Source organism: Anser brachyrhynchus, assembly GCF_964034855.1.
Source record: "Anser brachyrhynchus genome assembly, chromosome: 22".
Taxonomy (NCBI): Eukaryota; Metazoa; Chordata; class Aves; order Anseriformes; family Anatidae; genus Anser; species Anser brachyrhynchus.
The window spans coordinates 2,736,339-2,754,019 of NC_137715.1; the positions used below are offsets into that span (position 1 = coordinate 2,736,339).

General features: G+C 48.0%; 1 protein-coding gene across 2 annotated transcripts; it reads right to left on the reverse strand.

Annotated features, from left to right (window-relative positions):
• Positions 1–151: 151 nt before the first annotated feature.
• On the reverse strand, positions 152–17,334 carry MED1 (mediator complex subunit 1). Of its 2 annotated transcripts, XM_080565177.1 has the most exons (18): positions 17,069–17,334; positions 15,262–15,368; positions 14,630–14,708; positions 14,135–14,189; positions 13,874–14,006; positions 13,094–13,122; positions 12,646–12,717; positions 12,263–12,337; positions 11,622–11,695; positions 11,188–11,277; positions 10,339–10,450; positions 9,922–10,046; positions 9,590–9,708; positions 8,261–8,462; positions 7,974–8,069; positions 7,762–7,867; positions 6,234–6,374; positions 152–6,056 (listed from the first exon to the last, which is right to left on the reverse strand). In XM_080565177.1, exons 1-18 carry the CDS (start codon positions 17,094–17,096, stop codon positions 3,125–3,127), a joined length of 4,575 nt encoding a protein of 1,524 aa, XP_080421303.1. In that variant the 5' UTR covers positions 17,097–17,334; the 3' UTR covers positions 152–3,124. The 2 variants fall into 2 exon arrangements, with proteins under 2 accessions (XP_080421303.1, XP_080421302.1); XM_080565176.1 differs by having other exon boundaries at positions 152–6,374.
• Positions 17,335–17,681: the final 347 nt, after the last annotated feature.

The window sequence follows — 17,681 nt, forward strand, 5'->3', positions numbered from 1 at the left end:
CGAGGCCGCTGGGGGCGAGGGGAGCGATCGGGGGGGGGACCCGGCCGGAGCCCCACGAGCAAAGGAGGCTGAGAAAGGAGCTCGGCGCCATTCCCAGGGCCGCCCCCGCAGGAAAAAACGGCTTTTAACGCCCCTGTGACGCTTCTGCAGCTGAGATTAAAAGGTTTGGCTTTTATTTTGTTTACACGTTTTATCTTTCCAATACTGAAAGATGTAAAATATCGTCGAGAATAAGCAAAAATATTTTAAAAATAAAACATTTGTAAGAGACCAAGCGTTTACACACAAAGTGTCTGTGTAGGGAGGGGTGCACCTCATCTCTCAACGCGGTAGAAGCATCATGCAGCTGGCGCCTGGCTCTGGTCTCTCTCTCTCTCTCACGCGATACAAAACGGAGGGTGTACAAAGGGGAAGGGTACAGTGCATCAAAACGGATCCAAAAGCTTTCAGCCTGCTACGACCGCAGTTCAGGCCCCCGTTTCTCTTGCAGCGCTCGGTGTCGCGGAGGCTGAGAGAGGAGGAGACTTTGTTCCCTGTACTTCTGCGGGTGTCCGCGACGCCCACCTTTCGCAGGAGAAATGGAGAGTATTGAACTTTGGTCTTGGGCAAGCAGAGAAGGAAACGTGTTCAGCTGTTCCGTTCCAACCGCAGTTCTGTGTCAATGCTGAAGCTGAACAGTATTTCCTTTTAACTTTGACTGCGTTTTCGCATTGGTAAAACATTACTCCGATCAGCGACAAGTCCAGCACACTGCTCCGTGAAATCCCCAGCCCTGATTCGACTTTTAAGAGGGCTTCTCTTGAAGGCGGTTTGTACCTTCACCCAGCCCTGAACAGATCAAACTTTTTTAAAAAGATCAGACTTTTAAAAAAAAAAAAAATAAAGTAACTTACAAAATGAGAGGGGCAGAATGAAAACAGCTGACAACCTGCTGGAGCCTGAGCAGGTATTACTTCCCCGGTGCAGCCGCTGTAGCAGGGTCTCAAGACAAAGCCATCTGGTGCTGTATTCCTTACATCCTCTTCAGAGGCACCCCGCAGTCATCCGATTCTGATGCTGCGTAAGATAACGTCATTTGCTCCGGGTTTAGGCTTTATTCACTACTTTTCTATCATCTCAGCACGTGAAGGTGGGAGCACTGGGGAGGGGGAAGCTACAGTACGCAGACCACAAGGAGCAAAGGATGACTGTTGGAAAATACAAGGAAGGGCAGCTCTCTGGAGTTCAGGGTGGCTTTAGGAAATTCAGGGCTCCTGCACCCTACAGGAGCCTGGGAATGAAGCTGAAGGCAGGAGGAAGTGGTGAAAACCCCCTACAATTAACTGATTAGTTGCCACCCTACTGAAAAGACATCTACCTTGCTATGGCTTTGAACGAGCCAGAAAAGAAACTGCTTGCCTGGAATATCACTGGGGTCAGACTGTGAGCAGGACTGGAAATCTGTGTGTTTAAAAGAAACTTAAATCCTTGACATGTTTTCAGGCTGCATCCCCAAATGCGAAGTCTAATCTCCTTCCCCCAGGTGAAATCCTGGCCTCCAGGAGTCAATGACAAAATCCACTGGGAGCAGGACTCTGCCAGTACAAAATTCGAATGGAGAACTCGCGATTTCCCACTTTTCTTCTTCAGCAAATCACATTTAACTGCTTTTAAAAATAAAACACGCTCCTGAGTCTCTTTTCCTTTCAGGGACCACAAGATAAGACCACACAGGATGCCTGAGTCACGCTCTTAATTCCAGCCAAAAGGGGAAAATCCATCACTTAAGGAAACCACTGCTTCTGCTGCAATTGTTATCCAGACGAACCAGTTAGGGTCTGCTTTTCCAGCAGTGTAAGTGCTAACACGAGGAAGTGACTGACTCACAGTGCTAGGCTAACACCTCCCAGAGAGAGAAGGGAATGCTTGTGTGCATTACCAGAATTACTATTTGAGAAGTGTGCTGCAAGTTAAAAGAAAAAAAGAAAAAAAGAAAGAAACCTTAAGCGCTTCGGCAACAGAAACAGCTTGAGAAAACAAGGCCCGTTTTTAACCATGAACGCACACGAGCTGTTCTAGCGACAGTAACGGAGCATTCGCTGTGGATAGACTTAGCACAGCTCTAAAGTCTGCAGGACTGAGGCTCGTGCGCGGCTTACAGTCTCTCTCTTTACAAATGCAGCATCAGGGGTCCCGGGGACGTTGTTTGCTTGGTTTACAAGGAAGCAGCGCTCAGATTAAGACAGTGGAGTTCCTTTTCAATTTAGGTGTGCTCCAATGCACGCCAGAATTTTACCAGCTTCACCAAAGCTACAGTGGCTGCACGTGTGCAGAGCTTTCCAAATCCACAGGCTCTACCCAAATTCTCAAGTCCCTTTGGACTCCATCGTACAATTAAAATGGAGATCGCATGAAAACAAGCAGCGTAATGCACTCAGATACGGACATAAATAAATAGCTAAAATGAAAGGGAAGTAAAAAATTCGACAGCATTCCTTCATCACTTCGACCTGGAATAAAACGCCAACATCCCTCACAGTGTCTGACTCCGCAGCACATGTCAGAGGAAGACAAAGTTCCTCAGCACTGCTCTCAATCAGGCAACGAATGAAGAAATGCCACAAAAATAAAAATAACTAAAAAGCACTTTTTTTTTTCCTCTTTCCTCCAACCACCCTTTTTAAGAGAGTAAAACCCAGCCCTAAAACATGCCTTAAAATAATTAGCTTAAAACTTCCTAAAAGCAAAACCAACTCTGTCTGAGGGGGAAGAGGGGCAGAGGAACTCAGATTCTCCCAGAATAGCCTATGTTTGTTTGCACCAGTTGGAGGTCTGCTCCCACGCTTACACGCACACTTAGCTTTACACCCATTACCTCTAATGGGCCTATTAATACTTATAAATTAAGAACGAGTGTAAGTGTCCGTAGGATGAAGGCCACAGTCAGGAACCTGGCTTGCAGAATGAGCTGCTGGCACTCACACGTTCTGTGTGAACTTTGGAGATCCTTGGAAATACTTTTTTTTTCTCTTAAAACACCTCATTGACGTCAGCGTGGCAGGTTTGCAACGGATGGTTCCTTTCTTTCCATCTCTAGAACCCGCAGGTCCTGCGTACTTAGTATCTTTCAAAGATACTACGAAAATTAATTGCCAATTAGAGCAACATCCATGAGATCATCATCTTCTTCCCCGATCAAAAACTCGGGGCTAGCCCGGGACGGTCGCTCGGCCGAGAGCATAGCGCTGCTGGCCATGGAGAGAGACTGGTCAGCGGAAATCGGGGATTTAGACCAGCTCTCCGGCTTGATGCTGTGAGATTTCTTCTTGTCTCTTTCTTTGTCCCGATCCCGGTCTCTGTCCCGGTCTTTGTCTTTCACCTTTTTCTTCTCTTTTTTGTGCTTCTTGTGTTTTTCTGAGCTATATTCGGGCAGTGGCCTAATGCCATCGTCAGAGCTGGGGCTGTTCTGATAGGATTTCTCTGCTATGGAAGAGCCCGACTCGCTCTCGCTGTCTATGTTTTGGGGAGTGTATGCTGGTGACTTACTGTGGCTGGGAGAGCAGCGTTCGTGCTTTGGAGTAGACCCACTGATTAGAGGGGATCCGTAGCTTTTGGAAGAAGCCATCTGAGGCCTTAAGCTATCCCCACCTCCTTCCCCAGGTTTCTGCAAAGTTACTTTGGCTTTAATACTAGGGGAACCACCATCATGCTTGCTGATGATAATTTTGGCCACTCCAGTGCTTCCGACGTTTTTGGAATCTGAATTCTTCTTGGAAGAGTCAACAGATCCTCCGGAAACAGAGACTTTAGATTTCTCTTTGTCACTCTTCTCGCGTTTGCCCTGGAACTCCCCCCCAGACATATTGTGTTTGGAGGACATAGTATGGCTTGAGGAATTGGAACTTGGCCCCATTTGTCCATCCATCGGGTCATCTCCACCAGGCCCGCTAGTGACAACCCCGTGTTTAAGTTTGTCTATGACTGCAGTCAGAGATGGCTTCTTGTTTCTGCTGGGAGACTTGCCTTTGGAACTTCCATGCTGGTTTTGAGATGAAGACATGGAAGACCCGCTAGATGAAAAGGAAGATGAAGATGCCGTGGAAGAATTCGATGAAGGAGGCGGCTTTTGTGACATGGACCCAGAGGATCCCATTCCTGAAGACGATTTCATACTCGAGCTCGATCCAGTCCCAGACATATGAGAGCCTCCAGAACCTGAACTGATAGGTGACTTTGCCTTCGATGACGGGGGAGTACCTGGAACAGGCTTCATGGGAGAAGCAAGCTTGTCAGAACCTCCTGAAGGTCTAGAATGAGATGGCGAGATGTTTGGTTTACTCATGGAAGGGTTCATAAGCGACGATGGCTTTCCTTGAGGTTTCATCTTGGTACTTCCAGACCCGCTGCTGAGGCCATGCTTGGTGATGGGGGAGGATCCAGGCTTCCCCACCGACTGAGCCGAGCTTTTGGACTGACCTGAACTTGAGCCACCTTGGCTTGAGTAGAGGCTGCTGCTCATCTTTGAGCCCGAAGACCCTTCTGATTTGCTGCTTTTCATTTTGCCTGAGGTTGACGAGGAGGAGGAAGAGGAGGAGGAGGAAGAATGGCTATGATGGCTTTTGCTGCTGGAGGAGGTGACAGAGCCACTACTGCTATACTGGCCGTGAGAAGATGGTTTGCCCACAGTCACTGTTCCTTTTGGGATCTGAATGGTGATTTTTGGAATAGGAGGAGTAGCCACACCGGGAGGAGTCTGAGATCTGCCTGAACTGCCAGGAGACTTGGACCCACCAGTGCTCGCTGGTGGCGTGAAAGGCCTGTTCGATGAACTGTGAGATGGAGATTTCCCGTCTGTCTCCTGCTTCTTCCGCTTCGGGAGTTTCTCTTTGCTTTTGCCGTCACTGGATGGCGTCCGGCTGCGCTTCCCCGGCTTCCCATCTATTCCAGGACCTGCCAGGTTACCTCCAGAACCATTGCCTTCCTTTACCCGTTTCTGAGACTTTTCTTTTCCTAAATCCCCTGTATTCAGTAAGGGGCTCTGACCCCCACTGTGGTGCTCCATGATGTCAGAGGACCCCAGCGCTTTGCTTGCAGCTGCAATAATACTAAAATCTACTGTATCGGACTGATTGCTTCCCTTAAATTTATTTTCCCCCCCATCGCCCCCTAATACTTGTACCCCCAAAGTACTTAGAGCCTGGGATGCATAGCCCTTGAAATCATCCGTGTCTCCACTCTGACTACTCTCATCAAAGTACTCCTCCCCAAAGCCGCTTTGGCTCTGACTGTTCAGCAAGTCAGGATTGAAATCTACCCCGTCTGGAAAAAAATGGTTTGAAGAATCGCTGTTGGGGCTCACAGCAGCATCTGCTATCAGGTCTGCTGGGTCTGTGTACGGGTTCTCGCTATTGTTCGTCTGAAAAACATCGGGGTCAAAGAGGGCACTTTGTGAATGTCCTGAACTAGAAGAGTCTCTCACTGGAGTACCAATGGGCGGGCAGTCCTCATTAGTGGTGGGTAGCTTGGAAGCCTCCTCTGCTATATCCGAAAGGATATCAGTAACATCGGCTCCAATGCTGTCCGAACTAGAGAGTCGAACCATTCTCTGAATACTGGGCTGCGAGTGAGGTATAGGCTGCGGGTATGTAGTAGGAGGAGTGCTGCATTGGCTGGGTGCTGGAGTAATGTGAGGGGTGTCCAGGGTATCTGCAGTCATGTTGACATCAAAAATGGGATTCTGGGAGTCAACATCCATTGAGAAGAGCTCCCTCTGGAAATCATCCTCAGTCTGATGCTTGGGCTTGTCGGCTGGCATGCGGGATTTTTTTTTCTTTTGCTTATTCCCCCCAGGGCCCATTTCCATTCTGGGAGAGCCAGAGGAAGAGTTCTGCCTTTCGAGAGGGCTGCTCCCATACAGAGTGGAGAAATCCTGAGGGGGATTCTCTTTAAGAAGGTTCATGAGCATGGGGTGGTTCTTGGTGTTGCTTGCTGGTGAGGATACTGGTGGTGGTGTGTGATGGGGAGGGGTTGGACTTGAGCCAATGGTAGACCCCACATTCCCTGTGATCTGCAACAAACTAGTGAGAATAGGGTTCTGAGACACTTTGCTGAAGTCCTCCCCATGGCCCACCGAGTCATGCCTCTCTTTCATGCTTATGCTCATGTTAAACAAAGTAGTGATGGGCCCCCCAGGAAAAGTGTTTGTTGGGGTAGTGGTACCACTCATTGGGTTGCTGCCTGTGGTCATGCCATACCCTGGGCTGCTGGCTGGGGGAAGATTTTTCTTCACCATATCTTCTACTGTTTCTGCAATGAGGGACAAGGCTGGTGTGTCTGCTTGAATCGTTTCTGCTTTTCTGCGAATTGCTCGCATGGTCACGGGAATGGACATACATCTGCAAGACACAAGGCAAAGGGTTTAGCAGGCATCTTGCTGCCCTACAGCGACGCTCACCAAAGCAGTTTTAAACCCTTCATCAAAGCAAGCAGTGAGACTCGTGGGCACAAGAGAGCAACAGGTCCAGGCACTGTAAGTGCCTTGCTGCTCTGTTTGTATTCATACTTACCCCACCGTGCTTATCCAGCCATGAGACAACTGTGTCTTGCAATCACAAATGCAGGGATAATTAATCAGTCAACTAACTCTAATAATTAATAGCTGACAGATGATAATCTTGTAGTTAAAGCACAGGATGCAGCCTGGGTTGTTACTCTGATTCTGCTAGGGAACACCTTTGTCTAAGCTTGGCAAGCCTTACACTTCCTGCAGTCCTGTAAAAATCAATGATACTGTCACATTCTCCTCAAGGTCAACTACCCTATAATGTTCTGAAATAAAAACAGCTATTCTCACTCAAGAGGTCTATGCTGTGCACTGTTAACATTCTGCTGCGTTCTGCATGCCTCCATGGTGGCTGGGGTGGAGTAACCTTGATAAAAGACCTGGGTAAATGACAACCTGCAGGGGAGCTCTTTCACATTTTCAAGACTTTGAAAGCAACCAACTAGAGGAGAAAGCATAAACAGGCAGGCACCTCGGACACACACCCAAAAATAAGTAGCTAGGGTTCAATGTTTGGAATGGAATTTTCAGTAGGACACCAGGTTTGCCTCTCCTCCAAACAACCGCAGGTAAAACTCACTCACAGACAGAATGGCTCCAAAAACGACTAGGAGAAATACAACAGAGTTCATCCTCACGATTTGGAGTGCCCTGAACAGAGGCATGCCATTACTAAAGCCACGGTACTCACCGATACGTTCTTAAACGTGAAATATCTCCTGTCTGTTACAGCTCATAAAACAGAAAGGAGTGAACCTGAGAGCCTGGTCCTACAGGCACGGCACCAGACTGACTCAGGTCTGAGCCACCTCTCTGGCTCCGGCGCCGGTCGGCTGAGTAACCACAGACGTGCCACGCAGTCTGCCTGCACCTCGGCTCATCCCGGTGATGAAACCGGGATAATGACACTTACTCTTATGGAAAACACTCTGGATATAAATCACTTATCCTGATCATTACACAGAAATCCTGGGAACATGGGAAAGCAATTAAATTTTCGCTATTCTACCACTAATTTTAGCTGCTTCTGGGTTACTTTTGGGGCCTGTTTTTGCATTGTCAGTTCTCCTCCTGAAAGCTGAATTTTCTGCAATATAAAAAACTTGGTAGGATGCTATCAAAGGCATGTGCAATTAATTGTACTTGCAAGCTCCTGCATATTGGCTTACAAACATCACTGTAAGCAACACGGAATGTCGGAACAAAAACATCCAGCTTACCTTTGAACAACTTTGGCAATGAAATCATCCGTACAGATAAGAGCATCAGATAGCCCTTTGTACAGCTTACAGTTCACATGAGTGGAGTCTTGCACATCCATTACCACTGAAAGAGAGAAGGCATTTAGAAGAGATAAAAATTCTGGTTACAGTGGAAGAAAACCCTGCTGGCCTGCCTCTAAATACATCATGCTTTTAGCGAGTCCACTTACCACACACTAGGGAGTCATTCACAGGGTGCTGAAAGGATACACTGAAACAGGAGTCAGAGAGAGGACAAACTTCAAACTGCAGGATCCCAGGAGAATCTGAAAGACATGGGAACTATTACATTAGGGAACACAGGAGATGAACCAGAGGCGCCAGCTCAATACACCCATATAGAAGAAAAAAGAAAAAGGGAAGCAGCATGGGCCTTACTGCTAATTCCTACACCTGGGAAAATCACCCACAGCTCCTTATTATCCCCACATTATATTCCGCTTGATGTCGTACCCACCTTCTTTTAAAACTGTTCGCTTGACGCAGCTGCCGATTAGTGTGTTGTATGCCACCTGATGTCTGATCAAATTAAGGATGAGAGGAACCCGTCCAGGGTGCTGGAAGGCGATTTTACTGATCAGTGTTCCTTGGAGGCTTCTTCCATCTGGGAGAGGAGCATCCTTGTTCAGAAAGTAACAGTGCTGCTGTCCTGGAAGAGCCTGACAAACAATTTCTGCTTTACTCCAGCCAGCGCTGGGTACAAGGCGATAACAGACATCTAAGGAGGAAAGAGCAGGCTCCAGACCTAAATGATGCCAAGCCACCTTTCTGGCTGAAAATGACAATGAAGACATCTTCCTTCCATTAAATGACAAGCAGACCCGAACAAGCAAGACAGGACTTTGGCTCCTCAGAAGCAGTATTGCCAAACAGCATTACCTGTCCCCCACTGCAACAGCTTCGTGTGGCACGGCATCCCCTTCTCAGGAAAGAGAAATCCTCTGAAGTTAATAGGAGATCTGTCACTGACTAATTTAAGACGTAGGATTTCTCCCAAGTGATGCAAGTGATTCAGCCACAAATTACAGTCCAAAGAAAAAGGAAAGGACAGAATCTGGCAATGCTGACCTCTCCAATACCTCTGCTGTCATTACTGCAGCTGCACTTTTACTGCAATGGATTTTTCACTACTAAGTCACTTTCCATTTCTTATATGTTTATTTATTTGCACACAAAATCAATGAAAATTGCAAACATCACAGGTGATCCTGATGTCTTCCCACAAGCCCGGTCTAGCCTCTAGAACACTGCTGCAGCTACCTTCAGTGTTCTTACCTGCTACCCAAGAACAGCCAACAGACCTTCTGAAGAGCCAACTCACGTGCCTAAATTTAAAGTCATTTATTCAAGGTTTGCCCTGTGTCATTTCACCTTTATTTACATCACCCACTCCACATAAAGCTTTCTGGTATACAATTTTAGCTAAAGAGAAAGAAAACAACCCCTGCAACCTCACTGGGTGCGCGCACATCGTCTTACACACCAGTGTGACCAAACAGCCTTTGCATCCATCTTTCAGATCAGAGAACAGGTCAGATGTAGACACAAATAATTCGGTGGGAATGCGTATTATGACAAATCCACGTTTAAGACAAAATAGTTTATTTTCCTAATTACTGCGGTCATGTCCGTATCAGAATTCTAATGACTGGATAGCACAGTCTTTCCCCGCGAACAAACGCTGTACCAATTTCCTTTATCCTCCTTGAAGAATACCCAGAACAGATGAAAGCCCCCCCAGTGCTCCTCTACAAGTATAATGCCCTGGTTGTCATGACGTACTTACTGCATAGAAGCGCATATTGTGGTTTAACGGTACAGGATCAGCCTCCTTAGACAATTCAAACTGCGTGATCAACTCATACAAGGGTACAAACGTTGGTGGTGTGTCGAACAGTGGAATACCTGAGGGAACAAAATGGCACAGAATGATAGCACTGGGAGCTGGAAGGTGATGGTGGGCCAGAGGAGTTACTATCTCCTGAAACAAACCTCTCTGGTTCTTACCAAAACCAGCACAAAACCATAAACAACTTTCATGGCGTGTTTTAAAAAATAGCAGCAGTTTTTTGATAAAAAACACCTAGGGAGTGTCCGTCTCACAGATCTGCCACTCACCTGTGCAGCTCTGAAGTTTCTGAATGAAAGCTCGAGACACTGGAATGGGACGTGGGAATTTCAAGAAGAAACAAGCTGGTAAGTCCACACTGTTGGCACTGGTGATTGATGAGAAAGATGGAGTTCTAGAAAATCAAGTTAATACACGGTCTTTTTAGATGCAGGGCATGATCGCGTGTGCCAGATGTACAATTTGCAGCTAGCTCAGATACAAGCAGACTGGTATACCTTCTTAAAAATTAAAAGACAGTCCTCAAAAGCATGTCACGTGCCTGAAATACCCATTTCTCAGCTTCATATAATGCTGTGACATCACGCACTCATCTCCCCACTCTGACTTCAAAAGAGGGCTAAATATTGAGTTGGCGTCTAACCAAGGCCACTGAGAAAGGCCTGGCCAATAGGTCCTTTGCTTACCCTTTGCTGTCAACTGGATGAGAGCCCATAATCAGCGGTGCAATTGGAAGTTTGTACATCGCCATGGTTCCCTCAACTGTTACTGACACATTCATTCCTAAAGATCGAGGAACTGCAAGAGAAGGCAAGAAAAAAAGAGAGAACAACATAAGGTGATGAAAAAACAACGCAGCCTTTATGAGCTAAATATCAGTATGGTGGAAATGAATTGCTTTCTCCACAGAGCAGAGTTCTCAGCATTCACTGCTATCACTAAAAGGACTACAGCCAAACAAGTTAATTGTGCTACCTATTTTTCTTACGAGGTTGATCAGTGGCATAATTCCTAAAACATATTTCAAATACATTCGCCAGTCTGTAGTATGTTCTTTCAAAGCCATTTATTGTTTTGCTTTGTAATAATTTCACCCTTTTCTTTTCCAAGACCAGCCTCAGTTTTAACTGCTGCTGGGTTCTGTCATTTTACCAAAAGACAAATATCCACGCACACGCATGAAAAACAATCTTACAGTAAGACAGCAGATGGGAATACCCAAGTATTCCAACAATAAAATAACTCTCATGTTAACAATGAATTTCATCCTAAGGACAAAGGCTCTGTCTGCAGACTGCCACCACTGGTAGCAGCCCAATTCAAACTCCAGAACAGCCATGAGGCTCAAGAAGATGGTCAGCTCAGACGGCATTTACCCATGTACTAATTAAACCCGTGTCCTCTGTAAGGCAGCCTCTGCTTTCCTCGTATTACAGAGTGACAGCAGAGGGCAGCCAGACTGCTCCCCTGGACTTCTGCTTTCTTCTCTCCTTCAAGCAGCAGTAGGTCCACAGTAGCTTCCAAAGGCGACCTACCGTTGTTCTCATGCAGAATAACGGGGGCTCCAGTGCCGTCTTCAAATAAATCATAGGGCGAGACATAATACTTGAGATTCATAAGGAGACCTGTGGGAGAGAGGCTTATGAGCAGGCATCCTGATGCCGCAGGTTAACCCCGTCATTACTAGCCCCTGTAACCACGATGTTTGCACTGTAACACAGCACACGCTGCCCAGAGCTCCTAGCGCACCTTGAAAGCTGTTCTCTGCTGTCACAGCCACAGACGTAGCTTTGTAACGGAAGCCTGGCTTTCCGGATCACGTGCGACTTACAAATATTCAACCACCTTGTCCCTCTTTGATTAGCGTTTTTCTTTATTACCACCAGTTAATTTCCAACTAACGTTAATAAAGGGGACCCTGAACAAAACCAACTTTTTCTTTCCTTTTTTAAGCGTTTATCAAAGATACCTCCACTCCTGGGGGTGAGATAGCCAACACTGCCATGAAGAATCTTGTCGAGTGGATTTGCATTGGTGGCTTGCCTGCAAGAGAGGCAATCACAGGTCTGTAACAAGCTAGAGCCATATCTGAAGCCAGAATTCATGTCCTGATGGCAGCCTAAGATTTTAACTCAATATACACACTGCTCAGTCACAGAAGTAGCTATTTTAAACTTCACAGTGTCATAGGCAAAGCAGAAGCTACTTTTTATTCCTACAGCATGAACGGTTTATCTCCTGAATCTACAGTAGTAAAAGGTGGTCAGATGTTTCTTCGTTTCTGACTGTAAAACAGTTGTTACCACTAATCCATCTAGTCGTGAACTTTTTTTGGCCTTCCAGACTTTCCTTCAGTTGAATTCTGTAGTTAAAAAGGACAATGGTAAATTCCAGAAAGCTCTGAGCGGTTTTTCTGTCTCTCTTTATCACTCTCCTGCTAGCATAGTCCTTCTATAACCTCAGCACTGCGCTTTTTAGCAATAAAGTCACAATTTATAGGGATTGATGTGACACTTCATGGATATACAGTACTTGGCATTATTATAATCAGTCAATGTGATACGGCAATTAATTAAAAAAAGAAAAAGCAAACCATAGAGATGTTCTTACCAATACATCCCTGCCATTTTTGAGAGATCCAGCTCCAAGGACTGTAGAGCCAAGTACATTTTAGTTTTAAGTTTGCTGGGGAAAAAAAAAGAAAAAAAGAAAAATTAAAAGGAACCACGCAAAGAAACTCAACTCACAAACCAATGGCTGACAAGCTGCAGTACCTCCTATCAGATTGAGCATTTAGAAATTTTAACTTTTCGATCTGCATTCCCACCGCTCTGCATTAAATCCTTCCAGCCCACTGTGTTCGCACACAAGCCATGGTGATGAAGTCAGCAGGATCACAGGAACAATGAAAATTTAAGCACAAAGCTAAAAGCTTGTAGGTTTAATTGTATATACACGGACGTAAATAAATATCATACATATTCTAGACTTACTTGTCTCCTGGCAACTTATACAGGTTCACAAGTCCCCTTAGATGCTTAGAAAATTCATCAAAATTTTTCTCTCTGAAAGCAAGGAGAAAAAGTAACATGCGTTCAAATTTGTTGCAGATAAGGCTTCGTTTTTAAAAGTTACATTAATACAAACATTAAGTCACTTTAGAATAGACTTTTGCTACATGACAGCTAAAGGATGCCTTCTTGAAATGATCCAGCTTTAACAATTCTGATGAATGTTGTGCTGTGACTCCCAAGATGCCAGGCATGGCAGTCAGGATCAGAAACATCTGACCCAAAGCCAGAAAATCCCCTGAGGAGGAGAGACTTTACGGGGAAAGAACAGTTTTGAAATGTTCTGTGTTTCCAGGCATGAAATAGCATCACATCAACACTGCAAAGAGAAGCCAACCCGAAAACGTAACAACCAATTCTTGTTGCTCACCTCAGATGCTGCACCAATTCTGGACAACTCTGAAAAGGAAAGAACATGCAGCAACATCAATGTCAAACGCATCAGATTAAGCCTTTGTGCAGCACAGCAACTGTAAAATATTACAACGGTGAAGTTTTTGAGCATCATCTTTGGGTGAGAAGCAACAAAATGCTCACAACTACACGTTGCTATGTTTCTAGTTCTGCTTGTCAACCCCCCTTGGAACGAATACAAGCAGTGTTCTTTCTTCTTAAACAACTGATTGGGAATAAGCTTTTAAAATTGTGACACCGTAGGTTGAAAGCCTACGATCTCACATAGAGATATAAAAACGGCCTGTTTGCAGCAGAGCAGCTACACCAACATAAAGGGCAAGTTCAAACTCTCACACCTGAGGAGGAGGGAAGTAAAGCCACTTTCTTTCAGGATCTCAACCATAACATTCCAAATCTTAGTAGTTTCCATTCACAAATTTAAGTTTTGTAAGATTCGTTTCCCTATCCTTCCTCCAGAAATAAAATCCTCAAAAACACACCAAAAACTTCTTCAAATCATTCTTCCAGTTGGAACGCTACTCAAAGGAATAGAGAGACCATGAGTAAAACGCTCCTCGCAAACTACTCCACGGGGGCTCTGACCCTCCGTTAGAACAAGTGAGCAGCAAAGGCACAATGCTAGGTCTCGCAGGCCATTCAGTGTGATTTTTCTCTCTGCTCAAACGAAAGGGAGGCGAAACCACAGTTCCAAAACCAAAAAGGTATTACGCTCGTCTTTCTCAGTAATACGTACCACAGGGTTTTCTCCGTGGTGAGCCACCTTGACATCACACAGCAGCCCTGTAGGATCTAACTGGACTTCCACATAGAACATGTCTGAAGTGATGTAACATTCAGTGCCATTTGCACTAAGGTGAGATCCAAGGCTTACATACAAAACAAAACAAAAATTGCTATGAGATGCACACAAAAAACAATCAAACCAGCAGTGAGATTACGATGCGTACAGATAAACAGGAAATGCCTTTGCCGTAAAACAAAGGAGTGGACGTACCCGTTCTGTCTGGCTATGGACTCCAGGCGATCCGTCATGGCAGGCAGAGAAGACACTGGATGGAGAAAGCACAAAACAAGGCTTACTGAAAGGATTCAGCGTCTTCCCTGGCATGAGACATCGGCATTAAAACAACCCCAGCTCCTTGCTCACTCCTACGTCTGCTCATACCTTAACACGTGCACCTCTAAACGTTACCTGCACTCAAAACTGAAACAGAACAATTTGTACAGAGAAAAACAAACATTCTCAGAAGTACAGAGGGAGAACGGATTTCTTCCTCGAGTGGAATTCGGGTACGGGCAATAAGAATAAAAATAACACAAGCGATCTTGGCTGATACTGAGTCATAAGACAGAAGCATGCTTATGGAAACGTGAGCACCACGAGCACAGTGAGATGTGCTAGCAACGACCTTGCTTCTGCGACGCAGAGAATTTCCACGCTATATCACAGTTAAGCATTTCCTGAAGCGCATGCACAGAATGTACCAACCTTTTAATGCCTTCTGCAAAGTCTCCAAACAGCTCACCAGGTGTTGGTGCCCCCCAGAGTTCATCACAACTCGTTTTTCCTAAGCCAGGAAGAAGAAAAATGTTCTTTTTGTGTGTCACTCAGTGAGAGGGAATCGCTGCAACTCTTGTTCAGTCAAGTGAGGTTTATTCAGGTAATTAAAGGCAGATTAGATTTCATCCCGAAATTACATCCTCATTTTGATTCCTGTACGAGAACAGCACCTATTTTGGAAGCGGGTAACAAACGCAGGCCTGGAATTGATTTTTTTTGAGCAACGTGCTCCTGTGGAACAACAGGCTGCAACAGCTTTTTAATAGGCATAAGCTGAGAGTTGTGCACGAGGAGACAGAAACAGAGAGGCAAACTTTTACCACCACAATAAACGCAGCAGTCCTTGAGGTAGCTCTGCCCTGCCTCCTGCTCCTCCCTACCCTCACCTAGCTGGAAGAGTAAAGGGTATCCCACCCCTCCCTGCCCGCTGCCAGGTGTGAGGACACCCAAAAGGCAGCCAAGGCTTGAACAAAACCTAAAGCACTTTGCAGAGATCCAACAACAGAACGAACAGCAAAGGAACTCCAGCACCCTCCTACTCGGATCCCAGCCCTTCTCACCATGACTTGACGGACTAGCTTCATGGTTTCTGTCCAAGGCCTGTTCTGGTTGTACTTTGCGTGAAGTCTTTCTAAGAGGGTGCTCATCTTGTTCAGCTTCTCCGCTTCTGCAAGACGAACCACGGGGACAACTCAGGAGAGAGACCAAGACAATATCTGCAGGTTTTACAAGTAACACAGCCTGGCAGTTGTAACAATAACTCTTTCTACCTTTAAGCTACGCATGATTTCAAAAAATATATATATATTTATTACTGTTTAACCCCTGCAACCTAGGCTTTAAGGCTAAATAAGCGTTAAGAACATATCACCAGCCATCAAAACCTAGAGGTCCCTAAAGGGCCTAAGGGCCTGTTGGAGAAGGGCTCCTCTTCTGCATGGCCCCTCCCTGAATGACCCAGCCCCATCGGGATAAGTTCTGGCACGACAGGAATACGCCGGCAGCCTGTCTGGGGCTACGACAGCATGGCCTGAAGATGAAGCTTCCCCATGATAAGGAATAGAGAGGTAAAGAAGAGATGTTACGCTTAATTCCCGGGGTTCTCCCTCACTGGTCGCTCTTCCACCTTCTTGTACAGCGAGGACCTTCACAGACCTTCCCTCACCGAAAGCCTCAGCCAAGAGAAGCCTTACACAAGAGAATGTGGGCTTTGGTACTACCATAACTTAGCTTTTTCCCCCCCTTTGTGCTGAGTTTTTTCTTAAGTTGCATTTGCCAAAAAAAAAAAAAAAAAACACCAGCAGACATCAGTGCCAAAATAAACCCTGCCGCAGGCACTACTGGCTCCAAGGCAAACACAAGCCCGTGACACGTTAACTGCCGCAGCACAGCCCTGCAAGCCCTCGGTGAGGAATTCAAAGGCTTTGTTCTCGTTACCGATGCACGCACGGTTCACAGAGTTGACGCTGGCACCACCAAGTCCAAGGGTACGAAATAACTGAGCGCTTGTTAAACGTTTTCAGACACTTCACACCTCCCAGCCACGTTACGGGCACACGCTGGCTGAGGTTGGCGAGGGCACCTGGGTCCACCTGCAGCAACCCCTGCTGCAGCAGGGCCACTTGTGGCCGGGGACCCAGGACCACGTCCAGCTGGCTTCTGAACTTCTCCTGACAGGGGAGAGTCCACGAGCTCAGGGCAACCCAGCGGGGACTCAGTCACCCGCAGGGTGACAAAGTGCTTTGGTGTTCAGCCAGTGCCACCGGGGCATCCGCTGCCTCTTGCCCTGTGGCTGGGAACCCCTGGCAAATCCTTGCCTTTTCCCAATAGCTTCATGCTCACAGAGCGGACCCCTCGCAGCGTGGGGACAGGCTGAGCTGCGACGTGCTGAGCCTGCTGCCTTTATTTCATAGAGTCCTAGAACCATTAAGGTTAGAAGAGACCTCCAGGAGCACCTGGCCCGACCCCGTCACCAATGTCGCCAGTCACCCACTAACCACGTCCCTCAGCACCACGTCCGACTTTCCTTAACCCCCCTCAACGGACGGCGATGCCACCACCTCCTGCCCAACCCGCCCCAGCGCCTGCCCACTTCCTGACGAGAATTCCTGGCCCCTTCCTGACCGTTTCTCTCCTCATTTCCCTCACCAACAGCCCCGGGAGCTGCGGGCACGGCTCTGGAGCGGGCCCAGCCCGGTGCCACCGGCCCTGTCACCCCTCTGAGGGCTGAGGGGGGGCGGTTGGACCCCTCCCATCCCCGTAACCCCCCCCCCATCATCCCTGGGCCCCACCGGCGAGGCCGCGGCCTCCCCTCAGCGCCCCCCCGCCCCGAGTCGCGGCCCGCTGTCGCTGGGCGGCACTACTCACCCTCGGCGCCGCCCGGCGCCGCCTTCATGTCGCGGGGGCGGGGAGGGGAGGCCCGTGGAGGGGCCTCGGCGCCGGTGTCGCCTGAGGAAGGGCCGGGGGGAGGCCCCCGAGGCCCCCGGGGCCGCTCCGCGCCCGCCTCACACGGCGCCGGCCGCCGCCGCCATCCCCCGGCCGCGCCACCTCTCGCGAGGGCCGCGGAGTCTCGCGAGAGCCGCGAGATCTCGCGAGACGTGGGGAGGGCGAGCGGAGCTGGCGGGGCCTGCGCCCGGACGCCCCCCCGCCCCTACGTCGTGAGGGGCGGGGGGACGTCCGGGCGCAGGCCCCGCCCCCGCGGTTCAACCTGCCGAGCGCTGATTGGCCGCCGCCTCCTGTCGTCAGGAGAGGGGCGGGGCGTTACCACCCCCCCCCCCGACCTCATTCCCCGCTCCCCGTCGAAGCTCTCGCGAGAGCACGCAGCGCGCGCGCGTCCCGCTCCTCCCCGCCCCTCCCCTCCCGGAAACCTCGCGGAGCTCAGCTAGAGGACGGCCGCTGGGGAAGCGGGGTGGTTCTCGCGAGAGGTCTCGCGAGCTTTGCCGGGAGTCTCGCGAGAGTTGCCGGGCGCGTCCCCCCCCAC

Excerpts from the sequence above, each read along its gene's own strand:
- MED1 (XM_080565176.1), bottom strand. The coding sequence starts at position 17,096 with ATGAAGGCGGCGCCGGGCGGCGCCGAGG. Across the intron at positions 14,190-14,629 it reads TTTGCAGAAGGCATTAAAAG|TGTCTTCTCTGCCTGCCATG; the intron begins GTTGGTACATTC and ends TTCTCCATCCAG. Across the intron at positions 11,278-11,621 it reads TCTCACCCCCAGGAGTGGAG|GTCTCCTTATGAATCTCAAG; the intron begins GTATCTTTGATA and ends TCTCTCCCACAG.